Here is a 27,495-nt window from a genome sequence, read left to right as displayed (position 1 = left end):
AAGCTGAAGACATTGTGACATTATTGGTACTGTATTTTGCTGTAGGTAGACTAGTATTCACTACATGGAAAGAAGTTACTGAGCATTATTTTGTAGCCAAGTGTAAACAGAGCAAATCATTAGGTAGGTGTCTCTGAAGCTCTACAGATGTCCTGAATGTTGAGTGAAAGTTTGCAACAATCTCAAGACCAAGAGGAAGAGCAGAGCTGTCCGAGAAGAGGCTATATCCTGTGTCCACAGGACACAAGTTTCTGGCTCCTACAGAACATCCCTGCTGTTTATGCAGACTCTGCAAGTCTGGTCTCACCTGAGTCACTAGATCTCTGTATGAAGAGCTCCTTTCTATCTACTGGCTGGACCACCAGATCAGCATTAAAAGAGGTCCAATATTAACACAGGAAATGGCAGGAATAAGAGAAGTTGTTTAAGTCTTATACTCAGCCTCCACCTTAAGTGGCTCTCCTAAAGGCGACAAAGGCTATTAGCCCTCTGTTGGCCTTCCTGTCCTCTTACAGAAAGAACATGTATTTACATGTCTTAGGAAAATAGATGCGTTTGTGTACTATAAGTTTGATGCTGAACAAAAATATTATTCACTTTAGAATTAGCGTGTATGAGTGTGCACATACATGTGTGCTTTAACTATTAGAAATCCGTTTACTGAATACAAAGTTTACAGCTTGTGATTAGATTCCTCCTAAACTGTGTATTTTTAGCATCCAGTGTGTGTGTGGCTTAGTTACAGAACCAATGATCTTTGTAACCACATTACAAATGAATTGTCACTTAACTGCCCCTGCCTGGTTTTACATCCAAACCACAGACATAACTCCTGGCTTTGTTTACCTGCATTTTGCACTAGGACCTTGTTCAGACAGTGCCGAAAATGATACCCAGCTTACTTTTTCATGCTTGTGTTTCTCCTTCTCTTTTTCTCTCTTCTCTCTCTCCCTTTTCTCTTTCTCCCTCTCCCTCTCTTTCTTCTCCTTTTCCTTCTCCTTCTCTTTCTTCTTCTTCTTTTCCTTTTTGTCCTTTTTCCTTTCTTTTTCCTTTGGTTTCTCTTTTTCCTCAAACAGTTTTTCTGGGAGCATCGGGGGCAAGGCAGGCAGCATGGATGGGACCCTCACTGCTGTGGAAGGGCTGAACAAAGGTAGTGCCATTTCTTTCGGAGGTAATATCAGCTGTGTTGGAGGAGCCTTTATCTTGTCTTCTCTGCTTTTTTCTTTAATCTTTTCCCTTTCTCTCTTATCTTTATCTCGCTTGCCTCGTTCTCGATCTTTCTTCTTGTCCTTATGCTTCTCTTTCTCCTTCCTCACTATCCCGTCTTTCAACCGCACTTTTGGATCAAGGTCTTCAAATTCTCTGATTTTAAACCTATAGGGATCGGGATCTTCATCTTTCATAAAGTCCTTCCATGGGTACTTGACTTCCTTGGCAGCTTCCCTTTCCTTCTCCCTTTCTCTCATTTTATCCTTCTCTTTGCTTCTTTCTTTGTTTCTCTCTCTTTCCCTCTCCCTATCTCTCTGCTTTTCTTTCTTTTTCAATTTAGTCTTCAGTTCTTTTTTCAACTTCTTCCTTACATCCACAGATGAAGGCAGCTTGGCTTTCTCCTCATACCCCTTGTGCAGAGGTTCGGGAGTGGGAGGAGAAATGGAGGGAGAAGAGATATACGGGAAGGTGGGAGGCATGCTGGAAGGGGTTCCCAGTTTTGCCTTCCGTACCACCTCATCAATCGAGGCATCCATCGTCCACGAGTTATCAGAACTTGAAGTTCCGCCAGAAAGAGGCAGAGGAGTAGACCCAGACTTGGTGAAGTTATTGGAAGAAGTGGAAGCCTTTGGAGTGGTGCACTCTGAACCGGAAATCCTCTTAGGGCTTGTAAAAGTGTCCACTTCAGATTCCGATCCCGAAGAAAACTCGAAAGGATCTGGCTCCCGCTCTGCACAGGCGCGCGCAATCACGGCATCGATGGAGTCATCGATGGTTTTGTCTGCCACAGCCTTTTTCGGCTGCATTTCCATGTTCAGTTTCCCAATTTCTGGGGGAGTCTGTGTTGGCTTCACTGGGATGATTTCTTTAACAGTCTTTTCAACTACTATAGCTGAAGGGGTTCTATTTGGCGTTTCAGGTCTGGGAGGGGGTTGGGGAGTGTGAGTTATAATCTTGGGGCTCTTGGGACTCTTGGGGCTCTTAGAACGCCCTGGTGATTTCTTTTCTTTGGGGATGGTTTTTGGTGACCGAATGGGACTTCCAAGCCTTGCTGGTGATAGGGTAGTTTTGGGTGATTTAGTCTTCTGTCCTGGAGAGCTAGCTTTAGTCTTTGTTTTCGGTGCAAATGACTTTGTTTCTAATGGCTTTGCAGTTGGTAGTTGTGATTTTGCAAACGGAGCCAGCATCGGGGGCTCCGGTGATGGAGGGGTGAGATCTGTACTGTCCTGGACATGCACAGGAGAAAGCATTGGTGGGATCTTCTGTGGGTTTATGGAACTGAGAGGTTCTCGTGCTTCTAACAGTACAACATCCAGGGAATCCCCTTTAGTGCTCAGGAGTCGCGGGCGCTTCATGGCGGGTATTTCTTCCACCTCAGGACTGTCCAGTGGCCTCTTACCCAAGAAATTCTCATCGTTGATGACCTCTTCCTCCTCCATCTCATCGTCTTCTTCCAAGGGCACTTGCATAGCTTCTGCTGAGGTGCCTCCATCAGTGGGCACCTGCTCCTCTTCTTCCTCTGGTAAAAGAAGAAAAGGGCATGATTAGAATGGAGCAGAGAGCAACAAACTGAATCTAGATTCAAACCTCACTTCTTGGAAGGAAGAGAAGGAGTGAGTCCTCCCAGGTCTTCCCATCCTGGGGTCATCATTCTTTTAAAAGTAGCATCAGGAGACTAGCTTCCTAAATGTATTTCCTGAGAGAATACTGACTTACTTTCTATTCCTACACCTTTCTCATGCTTTTCCCAACATCCCCATGCCCCTCAAAAATTGAGATCAGTTTTCATGACTGCTAATCTCAGAAATGACAGAAAGACATACTTTTAAAAGTATGTGCGTGTACATGTTTTTATGTGTACACAAGTGCCCATCTGTGTGCGGGAGCCAGAGGCTGACATCAGGTGTCTTTGTCAGTGGCTTTCCACTTTACTTTCTGAGATAGTGTCTCTCACTGAATCTGGATCTTACCCAGTCAGGGAGTTTATGTAGACTGCATTCAGGTCCTTATACTTTTATGGCAAGCATTTTACTGACTAAGACATATTTCCAGCCTTTTGGAGGAAGAAGAAAAAAAAAACTTATGCAACAAATTTTAGTTCTCTGCACACAACTTTCATCATAGGTACACTCCTTGGAGGGCTGGCATGGTGCAATGCAATACATTAGGTTCAGACATCTGAAACTGTACTTTAGCTAGAGTTCTAGCCCTATGGAGTGATGGGCCTTAGGCCCTTGAGTCTGTTTCTTGGTCTTTCAAAAGGAGTTGATGCACTTGCCCTGCCTACTTGACTGAGTTCTTCTAAATCAGATCATGTCTTTTTGCACATATTAACTAAATGTACAATATATGATGATAAAAGCTGAAAGAACTATAGGGTCAATTCATAGCCTAAAACAGTACCTGTGTATAGCATATGGGAAATCAATTAGTACCACAGACAACGTGCTACAGGATTTCAAAACAGAAGGGGGTGACCCACTGCCAACGGGGAAGACTTCAAGACTAATGTAGTAATTAAAATATTGCCAGGAGTATCAAGGTCCAGGATGAACAATTAGTTGGCAAAGAGGAGGACTCTGAGACACAAGAAGTATGTAAGAACCATGGAATAATGTGTCTGGAAAGTAAGGAGTAAAGTAAAGGTACAAAAGAAAGTTGAGTAAAGTTATATCCACATCGCAGAAGTCAGAAGACTTTAGCTAGCCACGTGATAGATAGAAAAGAATGGAGAGTGACAGACACCAAAAGCAGAGGACAAATTAGGTGTGACAAATGTGATGTAGGTAAGACAGAAGAAGAGACTTCACTAGAAAGTAGTAGCAAATAGGAAGCAGGAGAGATAAATGGCATCCCTAAGACAGTGAATAGACTCTTGCATGCTCAGGTATAAGTTGAAGGGTTCAAACACAAATCTAAGGCTTTAAGGTCCAGAATAGTCAGTTTCATCATTAACAGAAAGAAAAATGAGGAGCAATGGTGATTATTAGCTCTGTCCTGAACACAGAGCTTAAGGAGGAGCCTTAAGCCAATGGTGTGGACTGAGCAACTTAAAATATACTGAAGTTCCAAAAACCAGGCCTGGATGCAAAAGGCTTTCCTTGATAACCGAAAAAATAATGGATATGTAGAATGAAATATGAAGTGCTGATTCAGAATTTTGAGGACTATCTATATGTAAAGAGAAATAGCAATGAAGTACATGGAAGATCAGATGTCAACGAGCTCAAAGGATCAAGAAGTTTTGAAAAGAAAGTTTAGGGCAACAGAAAGAGCTCAAATGGGTGAAGGTGCTTGCCACCAAGACTGATGATATGAGCTTCAGTCTTGGGGTCCACATGGTGGGAGGAGAAAGCTCACTTCAGAGGTTGTCCTCTGATCTCCACATGTACACTGTGGTGCACATACATAACACACATAATAAACAAATAAAAAACATTTAAAGGTTTTTGTTTCAATAAAAGGAAGCCTAGTGAATAATGTCAACACTCAAGAGGTCAAGGAGAGTGAAGAAGGTTAAAAAAGACAGGCTTCAAAAGCATTCGGGGGTGAATGGGTGAGGCAATAAAGTGAAAGCACTATATAAACTATAAAAACACATAACTTCAACATAATTACCACTACCATCACTTAACAATGCCACTGTCGTCTCTCCAGTAGCCATGGCAGAAACATGGGAGTCATTTCAGACCATTTGTTTGTACACTTTCCCTCCTACCTCAACTTCTGAGTGCATCGCCTTTGGGCTCAACTATATTCTGGTTATACATACATCAAAGATAACCCAAAAGTATTTCCTTCTTGGCCCTTCAAGTTAAAGGTTTTCTGTGCCAGATCTGTAGTGTTCAGACCATCTAAACATTGACTTCCCTTCTTGTACTTATGAAAATGACAGGGCAGATTTCAAATTAGTTGGAGGTAAACCTGTGAAGAATCAGAGATCGAGTAGGATAGTTTCCAAGGGAATAAAAGTTTAGTAGCACTTATTAGTGGTCTGGAGATGTAGCTCTGATGGTAGAGCTCTTGCTTAGTATCGATAAAACACTGAGTTGGATTCCCAGTGATGTATAAACCAGGGTGTGGGGACACACATCTGTAAGTCCAGCATGTGTGAGGAGGAGGCAAGAGGATCAGAAGTTCAGAGTCATCCTTAGTTACAAAGCAAGCTGATGGTCAACAGTATACATACATTTCTGTCCCAAACAAGAAAAAGGAATGCTTGCTAGTATTATATGTTTTTTGTTTCCAGTGTTGGGAATCAAACTACACTTTAATGACTGAGCTATGTATCTAACCTTCTATTTCACTGTTTCAAAAAAATCTTTTATTCTACAAAGGGTCACAAATCTGAAGATGGCAAGGTAGAAAGGAAAGTTTGGGCTAGGTAAGAAAACAGGCCAGTAGAATCCTTTAAAGCATACTTTGTTCTAATTCTGGAGGCTGGTTTGGATTTTCATTTGTTTTCAGAGTGAGTCCACTAAGGTACACCTGAGGAAGGCCTTGGGAGAACAGAGGGAAACTGCTCTAACACAAGCAGTTCCTGGGAAGGAGGACCAGGGTGACTGGTAAAGGCTACCTAAGTCTTAGAGATACAGACATGTTTATAATCAGGAAACTGGAGTACTTGTGTTTTCTTTGTTCAAATTATATTTACTTTGTTTGTTTGCTTGTTGTGTGTGTGTGTGCATATGTGTGTGTGTGTTTGCACATATGTGCAAGGACTCTTAAGTATGACCATGCAAAGGTCAGAGGACAATTTGCAGGAGCCAGTTCTCCCGTGTGGGTTCTGGGGGCTGAACTCAGATTGTCTTGCTTGGTGGTAGGGGCCTTCACCAGCTTAGCCATCTTGCTGGCCCCCAAATTTGTGGTTTCAATATAAGATGTTTGAAGCCACTGTTCTACTAGTGTGTGATTCTATCAGATTGGAAGGGCAGATGCTGCCAGGTAGGTAAGAGTACAAGGGAATACTCAGGCTTAGCTAGGGGAAAATGCAATAGTTTCATATGTATGTATGTATGTATGTATGTATATGAAAATATATTGATTTATTTTCAACTTAGATCTCAATTAACTCATAAAAGCCTAGAAAATTAATGACAGTTATTCAAGATAGTAAAACAATTTAAAAAAGGCATAACGCTTCATTCAAAACAGGGCTCTGTAAGCAAGAAGGGGCCTTTCTGTTTTGTTAAACTCTAGACACGTTTTCCTGTTTCCTATCTGTGAAAAGGCTCTACTGTGAAAGCGCCTCACTTATTCGACAAAAGTTAGCTAGTACAAGATATATGCCAATGTTCCTACAATCGGAGTATCTGAAGACTGGATGCAAGGCATCTTTTGTATATGTGCAAAAAATCAATAGTGGAGAACACAAGCTTGAGGCAAAGTATCGAGGGTGTGATTTTAAGAAAACTCACTCATTTCTCCATGTTTTCTTTCTTGCTCTAGCAGATGTGGACATTAGCATGGTTTCCCTCGAAAGGACAGCGAAAGCTAGCATTACAGAAGTATTTTCAGCAATGACACTGTTCAACGGGACAGACATACAGAGAAGATTAACCCTACAGCACTTTCTGAAAAAGGTTGAAAAAAAGAAAAGCAATTCTGTTTCCTGAACTCCATGAACAACAATCCGTGATCAGGGCAGAGTGAACATCTCCACGTGAAATGGGTGTCACCTTTTCCACCTGTTCCAACAACTCTGACCTGCTCCAAATGCTGCACAGAGTTCTGATAAGAAATCATAGAAGTGCTTCCTTTTCTGAGGGTCATAACCCTATACAGAGAAAAAGAAGACAATAATCTACCCTCCCACCAAAGAAGATATGTTAAGAATCCTAATTAAGCCAAGGTGGGAAGCCTCAAAAAATATAAACGTTCTAGTAAATGTTCATGGCTACTAACTAACTATTTTTCATACAGATTCACTACAGATGTGAATTCCATATAATTCCACCACAGAAAATATTGACATAATTGAGGACTCTTCATTCAACCAAATATTTTCCTTGTGTGTTGACAGAAGTAGAGTCTTAACTGTCCCTAAAGACCCCATGTCAAAGGCTGTTTCTGACTCTGTGTTATTGGAAGGTGCTGGGAACTTCATGCAGTGGGACCCATGGAGGTCTTTAAGTCATGAAAGGGTACCCTCTAAAGGGATGTGGGTTCCAGTTCCATTTTATTTTCTGCTTTTGTTTCCTGGGTCATGAAGTCAGCAGGTTTGCTCTTCTGTGTAATTCCACCATGATGTATTGCTCTGCCACAGGCTGAAAGCGACAGAGTCAACCAATCAAGAGAAACCTCTAAAATCATGAGCCAAAATCAGTCTCTCTTTTTATGTTCATCACCTTGGTATGTGTTACAGTGATAGAAAGCTGACTGACACATCTGGAATGCTTTTGCAGCAGTAGTGAATAGAGAAATAATAAACAATATGGATGACTGAGTACAAAATCTCTTAAATCTCACAGAAGGAAGGAAATACAATCAACAGTAATGTCCATCTTTTTTAAAGCACAAATGTTGATGAGGGCAGAACAGTACAAACTTCACTGTGATTTTCCTTCATTGGCAGCATAAATAATCCACACTCCCCACATCTCTCTGAGGAATAATGAAAAAAACATGCTTCCTTAGCAAACTTCTCAAACAAAAACAAAACAAGGCAATAAGGTCTGAACACACCACAAGGATTTGGGGATGTTAATTCTAAGCTATGATAAATATTGACTTAGAACAAAATATCGTTTTAACTAGAACAGTAAATGCCTTTAAAGAAACACTGTAATCTAAAAAGCTAGTAGACATTAGGAAAAAGAGGAAATTGTTTGCACATGGCATGAAAGCTTTTTATCTCATTAACTACACAGATGCATGCAACTCTAACTTCAGTGGCGTGTCCTCAAACCAGGCAGAAAACACACTTCTATTTTTAAACTTTAACTAAAAGGACAATAAAATGCTACCCGCATATATTTCCCCCAAATTAAATATATTTAAAGCTACATTACATATGTAGAAACTTCTTCAATTTTAGAGTGAATCTTGTTAAGTTGTTTAGGCTAGCCTTAAACTGGCAATCTTTTCCTCAGTCTTCTAAGTTCTGGGGTTAAGTTGTATGCTAATATTACCTTTATAAGCAGCAATATTAAATTTTTTTCTCAATTAAAAAAATTACTACACATTTGTTTGGCTCTTAGATGTATTTATCTTAACAAGTTCCTGGGAGAGACTCAATGACTCCATTATCTGTGTGTTCATTGAGTGTCACTATGAATAGTACTGTCTTAGACTCTAAGGACACAAAGTCATGTAAGGAAGACACAGCCTCCTGACCTTAAGAACCGCCTGTATCCTTGTGGAAGTCCACTGATCTGTACAGGGGACCAGGGGGCATATTAAGAACAGGGAAAAAAAAAAAAAAAAGAGTGGAAATGGGACGCTGCCTAGAAATGGAGCTGTACTGAAATTGCAGCTGGGTTTCCCCCACAGCCAAAATTCAAGCCAGCACAACCCATTCAATCCCCGCAAGACCTACAATTTCTAATCTGCAGAACAGAAGCAAGGACATCTGAGCCCCTACTAAGGGCTGATTATAACAACTATTAAGACCACCTTTACATGTAGTTGACCATGTATAATGGTTGATCTGAAGGGCAGGACATAGCTAGTCCCAGTCCTGAATAAGGTCATTGAAACACCACAATGGTGCTTAGAATTCTAGCCACTTCATTATGTCTTTGAATAAAGGTTGTATCTTAAAAATGTTGCTGTCAGCTTTCCTGTTCCGCCTTCCGCGATGTGGGCTTGTGGACCAGTGAGACCCAGAAGAAGCTTTTAGCGCCCGGGAGGTCGCGGACGGCTGTTCCGCGGTTGTCATCATGCCACAAAATGAATATATTGAATTACACCGCAAACGCTATGGGTATCGTTTGGATTACCATGAGAAAAAGAGAAAGAAAGAAAGTCGGGAGGCCCATGAACATTCAAAGAAGGCCAAAAAAGTGATTGGCCTGAAGGCTAAGCTCTACCATAAACAGCGCCATGCTGAGAAAATACAAATGAAAAAGACTATTAAGATGCACGAAAAGAGAAACACCAAACAAAAGGATGATGAGAAGACCCCACAAGGAGCAGTACCTGCCTATCTGCTGGACATTCTAGAGCAAAAGTACTTTCCAACATGATTAAGCAGAAACGAAAAGAGAAGGCGGGAAAATGGGAAGTCCCTCTACCCAAAGTCCGTGCCCAAGGAGAAACAGAAGTATTGAAAGTTATTAGAACAGGAAAAAGAAAAAAGAAGGCATGGAAGAGGATGGTTACTAAAGTCTGCTTTGTTGGTGATGGCTTTACAAGAAAACCGCCTAAATATGAAAGGTTCATTAGGCCAATGGGCCTGTGCTTCAAAAAAGCCCATGTCACACATCCTGAGCTGAAAGCTACTTTTTGCCTGCCAATACTTGGTGTGAAAAAGAACCCATCATCCCCATTATATACAACTCTGGGTGTAATCACCAAAGGCACAGTTATTGAAGTGAATGTGAGTGAATTGGGCCTGGTGACACAAGGAGGCAAGGTTATCTGGGGAAAGTATGCCCACGTTACCAACAATCCTGAAAATGATGGGTGCATAAATGCTGTCTTGCTGGTTTGATAGTGACTTCCACTGAAGACTACACATCCTTTGGAAAACATCACTGTGATCTTTCTGAATACTACCAAACTGCCTTACCCATAAATTGTAAAGAAAAAGAAAAACTGCTCAGTTTTACAGTTAGTTAGTCTTTAGTTTGGGGCCTAAGGACTTATGTATTGATGTGACTGAGTAGCAAGCATACAAATAGATGTCTGTGAACTAGGAAATGTATGCAGCAATGGAAAAGCCACCAGTATAGTTTTAAGTACCCATAAGGTTACTGACCACTTATTTATTGGGTGGACTAGGAAATTTAGATCTGTTCAAATACTTTTCCATCTCATTGCCATTAATCCTAAACAATGGAGCATTTTAAGCACAGGTTTAAATTTATAAAATATTACATTAAAAGAATTATACTGAAAATTCACAACTTGTAGTTTTTATATTTGTAATTAATACTTTATATAGTACTGCAGTGAATTCAAGTGTACTTCTACCATTTTATATATTCTAAAAATAGGGTAGTGCATTCACATTGCTACCATGATGTTAAAATTGGTTTAGACAATTCTAGACTATGTACCAGTGCCCTGAGATGCCACAATTAAAAGTCATGATTTGGAAAAAAAAATAAAATGTTGCTGTCAAAATAATTTCATGACAGTGAAGCTAACAAAATAAGAGAGCCTACTTTTGGGAACAAAAAAAAAAAAAAGTTGAAAAGATAGCAGAGAACTGAAACAATCTGATTGAATGGTAAGGGTTAAACGGGTCTGAACATAGGGTCTTGCTAGGAAGGTCAGGTTCAGGGGAGGTGCTGCCTCAGGGAGGGAGCCTGCACAGGTGGCCAGTAAGAGGGAGATGGACAATGGGTGCCTGGGGAAAAGAAGGTGCAGTGACAATTAGACCAATTGCAACCCATTTCAGTATTTTATCCTTTAATCTGAGGCTAAAAAATTTTAATTACATCTATACTGTGGCACTTAATATTTTTAAACTGTCCTGTCTATAACCAAAATCAGAACCCTTAAAACACAACATTTATAAGTTTTTTAAAACCTACTTACTTAAAAAATTAAATTATTAGCAAAGACAAGGCAATTAGGCAATGACAATTCATAGAGCACAGCCAATCAATGACAAAATAAATTAGCAGTAGTGAAGATGTGTTATAAATACCTACACACACTGACCTGTAAAAAAAGCCTCATTCTACTAACATTCTGCACAATAAAAAACTAAAATGCGATATAAGCAAGCCAACCTGAAATGACACCTAGCATTATAAATGGCCTAATCTATATGTTAATACTGTTGTATCACATAACTGCAGCAAGACCAAGATAACAATATGACTTTGGGGTTTCTATGGCTACATCCTGGCTAACAGGCCTGAAAGGGCTGGCTGCTGACACCACACAAGCATTCCGAGTGCTTCTTTTTGGTTATTTATGATATGATTTATGATAACGACAACATCTCCTATTTTCTTTCCTCCTCAGATACAATAAATTGCTATCGTTAATCACTCTTCTCCGTTCAACTAGGATTACAATAGTATAATAGGCCCAGCTATGGTAATTTTGTGGATTTTTTACAAGAAATAAATATAAGTAGATCTCTTCAGACAATGTCAGTATCTCTAATATTTCAATCATCTTCCTTTAAGTCTTTCAGAATAAATTTTGCTACATTAAGATCCTATATCCAGAATGTAAGTCCTTGGTATGAATCAAATTTATAATCAAGCACCACACACTCACAACTCACCATTGTCACAATTTTTTTTAAATTTGTCACACAGGAAGGCTGCCCACAGGGCACAGTTTTTCCAAGACAAACAATGGCAGTCGCTTCTTCCCTGAATTGACAGAACCTATCTTATTCCTGTTCCTCAGCTCTATAAGACAAACTAGCTCTTTATCCATCAGAAAGCAAACTAGTAGAGAAAAAACCACCACCTTGTTGTCACACAGACATGGGTCAGAGCCTCTGCTTGTCACTGGTTGTGCGGATGCCTCATCTTTCTGAGTACTTACTTTTCTGACAATATGTTCAAGGAAAGCAGCACCTCTGCAGCTTTTGAGTAACAGCAAGACAAAGTACATTAAAAAAAAAAAAAAAAACAAACAAACTTGCGCTCTGGAGCCACCTAGCCATGTTCAGCAGATTTCCATGGTTGGGCAAACCTAGCTTAGATGTCAAATCATAACACTGTGAGCAATAGAGGTGCTATTTTAATACACTAAATGTTCAGGTTCAATTCAGCAACATTTTAACTATCTAATTCACATGTACATGCACAATCAGTGATCATTTGCAACAGGTTAAATATGCATTCAATCAGTTGTTATAATTTCTATAAGGTGCTGAAAGAACTGTTCCTAGGGAAAATATGAAATTAAGTTCCCGAGAATCCCTGGTCATGTTTTCATCACGTGATCTATGTATAATCCTGTGTTATGTACCTGCCTTCCCTTCCCTTTGCCTCTTCCTCCTCTTCTCTTTCCCGTTGGATGGAACTTGACACCATCCTCCTTCCTTAGCCCTGAGTGCTGGCACACAGAACCACACCCAGCTCTGCGCTCCTGTTTAAAGTCACCTGATATAATATATATTGCTGACTAACAATGAACTCCCGGTTAGCACATGTGTAAGTTTAGCTTCACTGAAACCTATTCTATCTACACATATTTTTTGTAAGGCACATCCCAGTCTTTTGTGCTTAAGGACAGTAGGGATCACAAGGCTTTTCATAGAACATGAAAAGAACACTTGTGGGCCGGGTGGTGGTGGCCCATAACTTTAATCCCAGTACTTAGGAGGCAAATGCAGGAGGATCTCTGTGAGTCCGAGACCAGCCTAGTTTACAGAGTTCCAGGACAGGCTCCAAAAGCTACAGATAATCCTGTCTTGAAAAACAAAACCAAACAACAACAACAACAAAGAGCATTCGTTCAGTGAGAACAGAAAGGAGGGTCAACAGCAGCCTGGGAACCTGAGTGACAAGTAAGTAATTCAGATGGTCTAGTTCGGCCCCATGCAAGTTCCCCAAATGTCAGTCCATAGTTGAGATGGGTTTCCCCCCATCATGCCCTGTGCCCCCTTTCCCCGTTCATATGATCCCTCCTCCCTCTCTTCAACCTGACTTCAGGAGCTCAGCCCACTGCTTGGCTGTGGGTCACTGAATTTGCTTCCATCAGTTACTAGATGTAGGTTTGAGGATGATAATTAGGGTAGTCTCTAAGTCACTAATCTGATCATAGCGGAAGGCCCATTCAGGTACCCTCTCCACTAGGAGTCTTAGCTGGGGCCATTCTTGTGGATTCCTGGGAATTTCTCTAGCACCAGTTTTTCCCTAACCCCATAATGGCTCCCTCTATTAAGATATCTCTTTCACTGCTCTTCCCCTCCAACCCTCCTCCAACTCTGTCTTCCTGATCCTTCATGTTCCCATCCCCCATCCCTTCCCTTCTACCCCCTCCCAGTTTACCCAGTAGATACTAACTATTTTCCCTTCCTGGGGTCCTCTATGTGTGTCCCTCTTAGGGTCTTCCTTTTTACCCAACTTCTCTCAGGTTGTGGATTGTAGCCTGATTATCCTTTGCTTTACATCTACTTTCTACTTATGAATGAATATGTATAGTATTTGTCTTTCTGGGTCTAGGTTACCTCACTCAGGGTGATTTTTTTTTCCCTAGTTCCAACCATTTGCCTGCAAATTTCAAAATGTCATTGTATAATACTCCATTGTACCTCTTTTCCTTTTTTTTTTTTTTTTTTTTTTTTTTTCTTTGTTATCTTGCACACATACTCAAATTATCTTGGGGATATCATGCATATTCTGGGGTTAAAAGTGCCCATGCATCACTCTCCCTGTGGATTGGGGGTGGGATGGGAGGATGGTGGAAGGGCATGGGAGGGAGGGAGAGAGGAAGGGAGAAAGGGAGGGAGGGAGGGGGAACTGGGATCAATATGTAAAATAACAAAAAGTGCCTATGGTGCATAGGCAAATCTATGAAAACAGAATTTGTAAGTACAAGATCAATTGTTTGTTGCATGAATATGACTTCATCATCACCAAGCACTTGTATGGACTACTGATTTAAACTAAGGCATCTTACTGAAAAGTAATTACATTTCCCATGAGCATTTCATGGAAAGAAAAAAAAAATATGCTTGATACGCTTTTTTTTCTGTTGCTATGATAATGTAACTCCATCAGATGCAACTGAATGGAGAAAGGCTATATTTTAGTTTACAGTTCCGAGTTCCAGTCATCATGATGGGAGAATCAAGACATCTGGAGCCTGAAGCAGCTGGTCATGTGTACAGTCAGAAGAGAGTAAAGAATGCAAGCATGCTAGTGCTCAGCTCACTTCTTCTACTCTTACCCAGTCCAGGACCTCCTGCTTGGGGGTGGTATGAGCCACAGTGGGTGCATCTTCTCATTTTAATTAACACAATCAAGATAACCCCCCATGGATATGTCTAGAAACCCGTCTCCTAGATGGCTGTAGATTTTACCTACCTAAAGATTAAAACTAACCATCACACACTTAATGGTGACATACCTGGCTTGGAGTTTCTCCAAATTCAAACTGGGATATGTACATTTTAGGTTAAGTTCCAGAATAGTCATATACAGTGCACTCTGCTCAAACCACATAACCCTCTTCCTCCCCCAGTTTCTAGAACATGGTGAAGTCTTCTATGTTGTTTTCCTCCTGAAAGAACACTTTTCTCTCAGTTGGGTCCAATTCTCTCTCTCATTGCACAAAGCTCAAGCTTAACACTGTCTTTTCAGGGTAGTTTATTGTCATTCTAAGACTTTGGAGAAACAATTACAGCTGTCTGATCATTCATGTCAGTCTTGCCTACCTCCTCAACTAAGCCTCAGAGACAGGAACTAACTTCACTGTCAGCCATTAACCATGGTAATAACTACAAATGGTCCCAAGTGATGTTGGTCAAACTTATTTTTCCACTTTAGGATGGCTCACAACTGATAAGTGTTCAGGAGAAGCCACACTTCGGGTTTTGAGATGTGATCTTTCCCAAGCGAGTGATCTGCGGTAAGAGACTCTTGCTATTTAGAGGGCAAGTCCACAAAGGCAAGGGCTGTGTTCTCACAGATTTACTAAGAGAGCAGAGGCAACAAATAAACACCAAGGATAATTCACAGTGATTAAGAGGTAGGAAGTCAATAAAATAGGGCAATTTGTGTGGAAAGGGACAGGCTGGTGAGAGGATCACCAAAGAAGTGATGCCGAAGCTGTCACCAGACAGAGGGAAATGTGACCCTGGGAAATGCTTGCACAGAAATGCTAGGGAATAAAGAGAGAGAAAAGGTCATGCTGTGGTGTCAGCTTTAGCTGGGGCCTATGCACAAGAGAAGGGGGCCTGCCCACGGTACCCAGAGAGTGCCTTGGGGCCACAGACAGCCACTGGTCAGCATCAGCAGTTTGGTGTCACTGGAAGAAGGGAAATAGCCACGGAGGAGGACAGAGGAAGTTGAGCACAGACCTTCAAGTGCTCATTTCTCAGTGAACAAGAGAAACTATCAGATAAGACATCCACTAGTATTAAAGTCTCAGCAGTGTGAGCTCAAGATGACTGGCTGGACTGAACGACAGCCAGCTGGAAGAACATTATTAGATGATATGACATAGACACAAAGTCACTAAGCAAGCATGAGGAGCAGCCAACTACCACAAGGTGAGGCAAGCCGACCTAACTTCAAACATTTGACCACATTCCTCTTACGCTAGAGGCCAGAGGCCAGGGCACCTCAGAATCCCCTTGGCAAAATCGGCTGTCTATCTCAGGGACTAGGCCTTATCCTATTTTGAACAGCTAACTATGAAAGTAAAGCCATACCTATATTGATGCTGCCTGCCACTACATTGTCACAATACACTCATTCACAGATTCAATGTCTGTATTGCACCAAACCTAACACTGTCTCAATGACCTTGACAAAATTTGGAGAGGGGGAAGGAAAAAAAAAAAAAAAAAAACACCAACTTAAGACCTAGGGCTTTAAAGCTATTTTAGAATTAACTCTGAATAATTGTCCCACAATATGAGTTTCTTGATTAATTACTTAAGATAAGGTCTCCTTTCCTCTGTGGCCTCCAGTGGCTCCCTCTAGTTCCCATAATCACTTTTGTCTCATTCTTCTAAGCCCTGGAAGGCTAAGAGAAAATCAGAGATATACCAATTCCATCACTTGAGGATTAGCTGAAAGATAACCCTCTGAATTCCATCCCTGACCACTATGTGAGTGATTATTCAGTAACTACCACACATTTGTTTTCTTGGGGCTCGCCCCACTTCATAAGAAAAAGTTATAAACATTATGTCCTTTAATACTGCAAATTGGCATGTGGGTTACATGAGAAAATTGAGCACTGATTTTTTTTTTTAACTGCATTTTGCTTTCCTGACTTTTTTCTAAACAGAAAGCAAAAGCTAAAATGAGAATAATTAGTCTTTTGAAGGTATTACTAGCTAGAAAATTAGGACTCTATTTTTGACTACATTATGTCTTACAAAGTCAAATTTCTGCATAATTTAATAGAAAATTGGCAGGAATAGGTCTTCCATCTAATGTCAACAAAATTAGCATTCAGCCACCTGAAATTTTGGCAGCGTTCCAGTATGTTTATCCAAAGCAGTAAGTAGAAAATAAAATTGACAATTGTGCCTAAATAAGTTAGCTTCTCTCTCTCCAATAGTCCTCTAACACATACATGAGCACATGTACACACACATATGCATGCACAATTTTAAGAAATGAGTGAAAATTTTCAAAAGTGCATTTTATGAATGGATTAACAATTTCCCATTCTTCCTATTACACATATCAACTGCAGACAGAACAAGAAAACCCCTGTCTACAGTGCACAAAGAACCCTACTGTAATAGTTCGGATAATAAATGTCTCCTTCAGGCCCTTGTGCTGAATGTATGACCTCAGCTGGTGGCAATATTGTGGGAGGTGGTGTAGACTTTAGGATGTTCAGAGGTCATGCCTTTGCAGTCTCAGTCTCTCTCTCTCTCTCTCTCTCTCTCTGTTTACTGACTGCTGTGAGGTGAGCAGCCTCTGTCACATGCTCCTGCTAGCGCACACGAACTGTGCTGGACCATCACACCAATCCTGCCATGATGGACTAGAGCCTCAGAAACTGCAAAGTAAAAGAAAAAATGCACCTTTACATTGTCTATTGCAGGTATTTTGTTACTGCAAGGATACAACTAACACTGAAAACTGGTTAAAAAAGAAGTCTCATTGTGGCTGCAACTAAACTTAGAAGAGGATTGGAGGGGAAATCTGGAAGAGTTTAAATCAATAAACTCAGAAGATCAGGGTGCCAACAAAGGTGACAGCAAGAAAGACTATGATGATGAGGGAATGAGGTGAGGACGAGGATTTTGTTGGGAACTGGACTAGAATTTACCTCATGTTTTGGCAAAGCATTTGTCTATTTCATCTGTGTCATGACTCTCTGAGGGAGACTGAGTTTCAAAGTGATGTACTCATTAATCTGGTCTGTGAAGCATAGTTACTGCAGCTGCTTTTAGCCAGTAAGGTTTGGGAGCAAAAAAGCAATAAACAAAAACCTGCAGCTTTGCTAGAAAGGCATGCAATGGACTAAGGAAGAGACTAATGTTGTTAAGAAGAAGCCAGGAACTTTTTCCCACAGGGACAAAAGGAAAGATGGCATGGGGGCATTTCAGAAGTTAGTGAGGCTCAATGCATAGCAGGCTTAATTGGTAAAAGAATAAACTCATTTAAAAAACTTCCTTCCATGCTCAGGTACCCAGGTACACAGAGCCCACTAGAACAGTGGTCTCACAATAGGATGAGAATAAATAATAAAGAGGAGCTGAGAGATAAATGTAACAACTCAAGGAGAATGGTGAAAGTGGCCTGTGTTTATGGAACATGGTCAAACTCCCCGCAAGGGTAGAAGGGCCAGGCAGGCCATCAACAGCTAAGGCTTACTAGCTACAATGTTTTTAAACATTGTGAATTAGTTGTTATGATAGTTAGCTTTAACTGTCAACTTGATACAACCTAGAATCATCTGTATAGATAGAGAGTATCAACAAGATATAATCTACACTGGGTTGTGATATTGCTTTGTGTAGTACCATGTAAGTAGACAGGGCATGTCTGTTGAGAATGTCTTAGTTAACTGATGTTGAACACAAGCAAGCATGTATGCATGCATGCATGTATTTATTTATTTCTTTCAATTTCTGACTATGAGTCTGATGTTACCAGATCTTTTTAAGTTCCTGCCTTGAATTCCCCACAAGATAGGCAATGGCCTGGAACTGTAAGGTAAAATGAGCCCTTTCTCTTGTAAGTTGATTTTTACCAGGATATGTTATCACAGCAAATGAAGTGAAAGGGCAACTGCCAAGATTTACGTTAAAGAAACAAAACTACAAACAAGCAAGACCCCATCCAGATTTCTCACTTACTAAAACACTGGATTCAGTGTCTTATGAACATTATGATGAACATAATGGAACATGGGGGCCAGCCAGAGGAGCCTGCACACACCTCACTGTCACCCTAGTTCCTCTTGGGATCTGGGTTTGTAGACTAGGCCTGACATGGACCTTTCCCCAGGGCTCTCTCAGGCAACATTGGCTTCCTCTGAGAAACCACAGCCATTTTACTTTTAGAAAAGTGAAGCACACTGTTTTATATTTACAGTCACCAGGGAAACTGCTCGGCAGTATCATTACCACACAAGCAGTGTCACATAGTCATAGAAATGCATTTGAAATATTTTGGCTAAAAAAACATAAAGAAAAAACTACACATACGACAGTGAAATCTAAGTAAAGTACAAGGGTTAAGGCTTATTTCATGAATATTTACCTTAAGTATCTTTTCAGATAAGCAATATTTATATGCACACTCTACATTGGAAACCTCATTGAAAGCTACAAAAGGAAATTTATAGACGTCACAGGTGACCACTAGATTGACTCTTCTTCCCCTGGACTCTAGGAGAGATTTCTCCAAATCAGAATTATGAGTTTTAAGACTATAACTAATAGAACATTTAGAACTTAAGGAAAATGTCACCCTGTCACCTCCTGAAATATCAGTGAAGTGGAAGCACATGACATCCTACTCATGGAGCGAGATATTCATCTCTGGTCAAATATTCTTGACTCCTTGAAGCTGTATTAAATTCAACACTTCGGGGGGACATGACAAAAAGTAATTGAAATGAACTAATTAACTCCCCCCACACACAAAGTGCTCCAAAGTAATATTTTACTTAATTTAAGAAAGTAGGAGCACAATGCTGGACCTGACACAATAGTGTCTTTCTCTGCGGCTCACATACATGCTTGGTGCTTTCTATCGCCCATAGCTATAAAAGTCAGCAGCTTTATTCAACCCTTTGCTTCCCTTCAACATGGCTGTCTAGCTCACATACACAGTGAGTCCTTGCACTAATCATTCCTAGTGATTTTCTGAGACTTTGCTATTTTTCAGACCCAATGAACCACCAGAACCACCAGAGCCACCAGAACATTAATGATGCAGGAAGGAGACCCAGGACACTCAATATAGTGTGACAATCAGAGAGGAAGATGCTCTTCAGCTATGGTCACACTATTCAGAGGTCACACTGACCTGATCACTTTATCACCCACTCACTCACTCGTAAGCTCTTGACTACTGGTAATACCCCAGCCTCCATCTGAAATGTTTTTCCATGTGGTCTTCTGTAACGTATCTCCTCGCTCCCTTTCCCCTCTTCTCTTTTGCTCTTTTGGAAATTCTGATAATCTTGCCTCAGATTCCTTAAGTACTAGGATTACATGTTCACATCATGTACCCCTACCCCTCTTTGTTTCATGTACTCTAGGCATTGAACTCTTGACTCTCCCACTTCAGCCTCCCAAGAGCTGGGATTACAAAGGTGTATCACTGCCCTTGGCTCTTTTTTCTTTGTTTGTTTTTCAATACAGGATCTCTCTGTGTAGCTTTATAGACCAAGTTGCCCTCGAACTCACAGAGAGGCAGAGTCCTCCCAAGTGCTGGGATTAAAGAGGTGTACCACCATCGTCCGGCTACACTTGGTGTCCTGCTTGTTTTCTAGCTAACTGGATTGCCTACCCTCTTTTCTTGAATTCTCTAATGTTTATCTAAAGTTCAATGCAACAAATATTTACTGTATGCATATTCAATTGCAAGCAATCAAGAAGGTGCCAAAGAGAGAAAACCCATTAAATCTAGCAATGTTTCCATCTAGTAGGCAAAACACAGTCAGTCAACAAGTTCCTGTCTCCCAGTTACTCCTCACACCAAAGCCCACTACTGAAGCCTAAACTTGGCTTTCATCCTTTTTTTCCCCCAGCTTCCCTTCACTCCCTGGGTTACTTAGTATCTTGAATTTTCCATTTTGTATTGGCTACAATGTTTTCCTTTCCATACCTGCTTGTGAAAGCTTTGTTTATTTTATAAGAAATATCCCAAACAGTTCCTTCATGAAGATCTACTTCTAGTCAAATGTGGACTGTAGCAATGTAAATCCCCACAGCAGCCTCCAACTTTATGAGAACACCCATGCTTACAGTTACTTACCTACACTGTCCCAGATTAGTAAATTTATCCAGGGCAGAACCTGTGTTTTAAATAATTCTTTTTTTTTTTTTTTTTTTTTTTTTTTTTGAACCTTTCAGCTCAGATCTATAAGTATTTACAAGAAAGTTACTATATGCATGGTGTCACATTAAGCATATAGTAGTGCTCAAATACCCACTAGATTCAACTGAATTTAAAACATACAGTCTGACAGTTTTCTGATAGAAGATGCTTGGGAAATAAATGTTTTCAGACAATGTGTGCCCGAGATGTCCGTATTCTACCTTATGACCAGAGAGTTTGGCTGAATACAGAGTTTAAGGCTGAAATGACTACATCCAACATTCTGAAGGTATGGTACCACCATCTTCTTCCTGTCCTCCCCATCCCACCCCACATGAACTGCACTCCTCCTAATCTCTGATGTCTTCTAATTTCACAATAATGTATGTCAGGAACCCCAATTTAAGTGAGATGCACCCTGAAGTTTTCTTTTAGCCACGATACACACGATAAGCTAGACTTGTTGGAAATGGAGATGTTTATGTGCACTAATGTTTTGTCCACATTCATGTCTGCATGACAGTGTTGGATCCTGTAGAATTGTAGTTATAGACAGCTGTGAGCTGCCATGTGGGTGCTGAGAACTGAACCTGGGTCCTCTGGAAAAGTAGCCAGTGCTCTTAACTGCTGAGTCATCTCTCCAGCCATGTAGACCCGTTTTTGTAAACGTGTGTTTGTACAGATTTTGTACATTTACTAATAGCTTCTCATTTATGCTACCTAAGAGAAGCAGGCAATGCTACTTAAATTTTTACACTTACCACTGGTATGTGAGTCCCACTATAAATAATCCCATTGCACGCGCGTGCACGTGCGTGCGTGCGTGCGTGCGTGTGTGCGTGTGTGTGTGTGTGTGTGTGTGTATGATTGTGATTTGAATAGAAATGTTCCTTTAGTCTTAGGTATTTAAATGTTGGTTCCTAGTTGGTGGTGCTTTTTTGGGAATCCTCAGAAGGTGTGGCCCTGTTGGAGGAAGTGTGGAAATGTGTCACTGGAGGTGGGCTCTGACAGTTTAAAGATTCTTGCCACTGCTAGTTCACTCTCTTCTTACTGCTTGAAGCTCAAGATGTTACTTGTGCTGAGCTTGAAGGTGGGCTCAAAGGCTCTTTCCACTTTAGCCTCCCTAGTAGCAGAAGACAAGCAAGGCTTGTTTTCCCTCAGGAAAATTTACTATGTAGTGTTTCATGCCCAAAGTCTTTTAAGAGATGGGCACATAACTATCACATTTATAGAACATATCACACTTTGATGTCATTTGTTTGGGTTTACTTACATTTCAATACAATTACAATTTCATGTCATCTTTTCATCTTGATGTACAATTATCATACATCTCTCAGGTCTAGTGGTTTCCATTTGAAAACCCTTGCAAGTTGCTCTATCCTTCATCTTCTTCCACTTCTTTTTTGAGTTATGTCTCATGTATGCAAGTCTAGCCTCAAACTTGCTATGCAGCAGAAGATAACCTTGAACTCCTGGTTCTCCCAACAAGTGGCAGGATTACAGGCCTCCAGATGTTACTTTTTCAATATCTGCCACATACCAGTACTTTTTAGCATTTTCTCTTTGCCTACTGAGTACTCCCAGCTCTCATCACATACCTGCCTCTCAGTAGTTGGTCACTAAGTTTCATAGTCACTGGACAGTTAGCACATCTCTTAAAAGATGCATTTATTTCACATCCCATTAGAGAAAAGCCCCAAGACAAGGCATTTACACTACTTAACGTTTTCAGATTTACTTAGAGGTTCTCATGGTATCACTCCCTGAACCACACCCACCCACACACACACACACACACACACACACACACACGTAATAGCTACATAGGATAGTCCTATAACTTTTCAAATCTCTAATTCTTCTGGGCTATTTTGTAGTGCTGAGTGTCAAAATCTACACAGGATCCATTTGTACACCATCAAGAGTGTTGGAAAGGCAGTATTCTGTGTTCAGTGAATATCTTTACATTTCTCCTGCAAACTACTGATGCACAGTCTGCAACTCTGGTCCATGGTGCAGGTGATGACAGCAATGTTGAGAGCTACCAGGCAATAACTATGAGCATCTGGATTTCAGAAATACTGAGAGGAAAAAACAAAAAGTGCTTCTTTCCAATATATAACAGTCAAAGGAAAGGCTTGCTGGTGTCCATTATTGTAATCTGTGCTGGATATTCACATGTATTATCTCCTCCTCCCCTTGGATGATTACAGCAGAGTCATTTCTGGAGACTTAGAAAAGGTGGCACTGATGTGATGTGAGTGTGTATGTGTGTAAACACCAAGGCCATGTTACTGTCACTTACCCCTGTTCACAGTGGAGTGTGCAGGGAGGGAGGGAGCACACTCCTGGCCCCAGTTCTGCTCTCCAGTGCTAAGTGAGGTGTCATTAGAGTTAGCAACAGCACTTGGCTACTCATCGGGCATTTCTAGTCCCCACGGCAGCAACCATAACATTGCCATGTTGAGAAAATGTATAAGGTGGAGCTTGTTCCACCATATACCTGTGATCTGGAATTCCTTCCATGTGCTTGGCCACTTGTATTTCCAGGAAATTGGGATTTTATGAAGCCAAATGCCTGAGGTGATACAGCTGGCCGGGTGTTGGTGGTGCATACCTTTAATCCCAGCACTCAAGGAAGAGGCAGGAGGATCTCTGTGAGTTTGAGGACAGCCTGGCCTACAGAGCTAGTTCTAAGACAGGCTCCAAAATAATACTGAGAAACCCTGTCTCTGGAAAAAAGAAAAAAAAGAATTCCTGATGTGTTTGTTCCCTCAGAGTAAATGTCTGGGAACACTTTCTGGAACAGTATGTAAATAACCTCAACTACCAAGAGATGAAGACAGTCTTGAAGACACAACAACCTCCCTTATTTCAGACGCATCAGTCATTCTGGTTTGCTGTAAATCACCCCACCCTTTGTTTCAAATGCAAAGGTGTTAAACAGAACTGGGATTTCTTCTAGTCTTGTTCCTTCAATATTTAAGTACAGTCTAAATCAATGCCAATTGCACATTTGTATTTTGAGCAAAATATGATATTAACAAAGTGATCTTTACACTCAAGATTACACTAAGCTAGAGAATACATACACATTTTTGTTTCATTGATAACTCTAGTTGCACATTTAAGACACATCAACACAGATGAGCAATCCTTCTCCTTTCCACATCCTCACACTGTCTCTTAACTTTTGAAAATATGCCACAGAGAACATTTAGCCAGTACTTCAGGGTTACGCCTTCTGATGGACTAGCAACCAGTGAGGATGCTCGTCTCTTGGAAGGTGGGATGCAAGCATGATCAGTTTGCCTACACTCAAAGAGCTTTGTGTGTTTTCTAAGTGGAAAAGGATTTTATCATTCTAGGTGACAACTGCTACCATTTTAGTGCACAAATCTATTCTGTATACCCTTTAAACAAGATTAATGGCCATGCTGACAAACAGATATTTCCTACTTTCCAAAAGTGCAAAAACTTTATGAGAAAGGGAAGAAGAGTGGTAGAGTGAAGAGAAATGAGATTAGTAAGAAAATACTGAAGATAACTGAATATTATTTTCTCAAAAATAAATTATATTCTTCATATTGAATGTGTTTCTAATTAAGTTTCTAATACTCATGGTTTCCAAACACTAACTATAGCACAAATTTATAGAGAATTTTATCTTCATACATAGTAAATTCATTTTCTTGAATACTGAATATATAAAGTATATGGAAAATATGTTCTGAATCCATACCTGTGAAGTCCACACTGATCAAAGACCTGGTGCATTCCTGTGACTTCATCAACTGCAGTGTACTTACATAAATACCCCATTCATGCATCTATCTTTTCCATGACGCCAAGGACCATACAACCAAATCTGAGAAGGGAGCTACTGCAGCAAGCATCCAATCTTTACACTCATTGCCTGATTGCCTAAAACTAACTTACATCATCAAATTGAAGAACACATAATGCTATAATAACCATAGATCCAAAAACATGGATTTTGGGTGGCTGGAGAGATTAACTCAGAAGTTGAGAGCACTTACGTGTACCTTAACTGGTACTACATGAGTTATTAGGTAAAGAAGTCACACATGTAACATCTAAATGAAGCAAAAGCAACCCAAACTCAACAAACAACTGGGCAACTTCCCTCTCACTTCAGAGATTCTTATTGTGGGCGTCAAATGGCAATGACCAGACCAAATTCTTCCTGGTGTAGTCACTGTATATACCTCAGATTTGGCAGATAACTTCTAGAAAGAAAAAGTTGTATAATTTATAAAGACCCTTTTCCCTTTAGAAATGTTAATCTACATGCTACAAAAATAAAAATCATTTGGGGGACAAAAATGGATGCTAGCATTAACTGCATCTATAGCATTGCTAACTAGAAAATTATCCAAAATTACTTGTTCTCTTTCTTATGTGACTTTTTCTTAAGCTGTGTTGAAAAACGGTACTTATTCTATTCAGGTGCTTTTCTCTTCTTCCTTAGTATTCTAGCATACTATGAAATAGACTCTGAGCTCCAGGATAAAGTGTTCTTTAACTAAACCAAAGAAGGGAGCCTATGCTGCAGACCTTTGACTATACCACTCGTGGCTATATAAACAGTGAACATACATTTTATCTTGTGCTCTAGATCACTGTATCAGATGGCTAGGGAAATCATTGTGTTCTCTGAAATCCATTTAGAGCCTAGTATAGGCAGACAGAAATCAGTAAAGTATAATCTGAGCAACTATAGTCAGCCTTCTGTATCCATAGGTTATCTGAATCCTTCGATTCAACAACTACAGATCAAAAATACTTGTGGGACTGGAGAGATGGCTGAGTGGATAACAGGCTTGATACACAAGGACAAACATCTCACTCTGATTTTGACTCCCAGAATTCACATAAAAATGTAGGTGTGGTGGCATGTACTTGTAATCCCAGCTCTAGGCGAGAGAGACAGAGTCCTGAAGTCCCTAGTCAGTCAGTCTAGCCTCAGAGGAAGGTTCCAGGTTCCAGTGAGACTTTGTCTCTGGAGTTTGGATCCAAGCTCCCATGTTGGGAGGCTTACAACTCACTTCAACTCCAGCTCCAGGGGATCTGAAATATTCTTTTGGCCTCTGAGGGCCCCAGGATGCTTGTTATGCACATAAACTCATGCAGGCAGCACTACCCCACAATAAAAACCATACACAGGCCTAACACCCAGGTTACATCTCCTTGTGCTCAGTACACAGCTGCAACTGACTATGATAATAGTGAGCATTTTAGAAGTTATCAACACATAGAAAAGTCTCTAGTAATGTTCTAGAAATATTTTTCTCTATAAAACCTTTTCTCATACTGAGGTAAACCTCTAGTGGGATTAAAAAGCTGAACGAAAATCTCTAGAAGGCATAAGTTCGCCTTACAATACAGTTGTGCATTTCAGAACAAAATAGTTGTTAATATTAAATTCAAGTGTTAAAATTTGGCTTTTACCATAATAAATAGTCTCCCTCAAAATGCCGTGCAGGCAAATCCACGACACTAAAAAGCAATTCTCTTTGGAGAAGAAAATCTGTTTGGAAGCATATGCCTTCACTTCCACAGCTTATCTAATTCATGATATGCCTCCAGGGGTCAAGCATCAAGAAAGTTAGTTATTTCAGAAATCAGGTCTCTGAACTGAAAAAGAAATTACTCAATAGGGGATGGTGAGATGGCTCAGTGGGCAAAGGTACTTGCTGCCAAGCCTGAAGGTCCAAGTTTGATTCCTGCAACCTAACTGACCTAACCGTGGAGGGAGAAAAACAACTCCAGAAAGCTGTCCTTTGACTTCTACACATATATTGTAGCACAGGAGGAACCCACCTGCTATTTGTCTCTCTAAATAGATACATAATAAAAATAATAATAAAAAAATCACTAAATAGCAACTATCTGTCCCGAACAACACTAACATACCAAAAGAACAACAACAAAATAACAACAAAAACCAAAAGTCAAAACAACCCCACCTATTTATATAACTCGGTAAGATAAAGATGGCCATGTCATGCCATTTCCTACATACCTGTGCTGTGAGTAAAAAGATAATCGAACATCTTTAGTAGAAAGAGCTGCTCTTGATATTGGTTTAAACTGACCACACAATAGCCCGTGGCTATGAATACAAGGACAGTCCTACCAACTTCAATAACTCACTGAGGATTATAGCAATTATTCTAATTCTAGTTTTTAACTAGTAATAAAGTAAACCCTACGATGTAATTTGAAAACATCTTCATAAATAGCTTACAATGGAATTTTGATGAAAGATAAAATTCATTTATGCAAATCCTCTCCCCCCCCACCCCCGCCAGCTGTCTAACAATGCAAATTGATGTATAATACAAGTAAGTTTGTTACACTGTAACTATTTTAATTAGCTCATTCAACAAATCTTTAGTACTAAGTCCTGGGACAGAGCAGGAATAAACAAATGAATTTATATTTCAGAGGAAATAAGACAAAACAGTAGCTTCTACTTCTGTGGCTCTTTGTATTGTGGAAGTTCGAAAGTTTTAAAATTAGTGTTTATAGTATCACTTTCTACATCTAAAGCATATATGAGTAAATTTTATTTATTTATTTATTTATTTATTTATTTATTTATTTATTTATTGTTTGGGACAGGGTTTCAGTGATAGCCTGGACTAGCCCAGAAGGCTTTTTGTACACCAGGCTGGCCTCAGACTCAGAGATCTTCCTGCCTCTGCCTCCCAAGTGCCAGGATTAAAGATGTCCACTATCATGCTTAGCTTACAAATGAATGATTATTTTAAAAGATAAATCAAGTTTAGGGGTAGGAAAGATAGCTCAACAGTTAAGAGAACTGGATGCTTTTTCAGAGGGCTCAGGTTTGATTCCCAGCACCCACAGGTGGCATATAGCTGCCTGTCATTCTAGTCCCAGGGATCTGTTGCCTTTTTCTGGCCTCCAC

The 27,495-nt window shown here is 40.3% G+C and overlaps 1 protein-coding gene and 1 pseudogene across 1 annotated transcript in view; one reads left to right on the top strand and one right to left on the bottom strand.

Moving 5' to 3' along the window:
• Taf3 (TATA-box binding protein associated factor 3) overlaps window positions 1-27,495 on the bottom strand; it is a 148,262-nt gene that overhangs the window by 40,927 nt on the left and 79,840 nt on the right. Inside the window, exon 3 of the mRNA XM_051194835.1 lies at window positions 903-2,728. Coding sequence (XP_051050792.1) covers window positions 903-2,728 — 1,826 coding nt within the window. The remainder of the gene's footprint in view (window positions 1-902; window positions 2,729-27,495) is intronic.
• Window positions 8,992-9,900, top strand: LOC127229831 (ribosome biogenesis protein NSA2 homolog; annotated as a pseudogene).

This window comes from Phodopus roborovskii, unplaced genomic scaffold (assembly GCF_943737965.1).
Source record: "Phodopus roborovskii unplaced genomic scaffold, PHOROB, whole genome shotgun sequence".
Lineage (NCBI taxonomy): Eukaryota > Metazoa > Chordata > Mammalia > Rodentia > Cricetidae > Phodopus > Phodopus roborovskii.
This window is presented reverse-complemented; position numbering and strand designations above follow the sequence as displayed.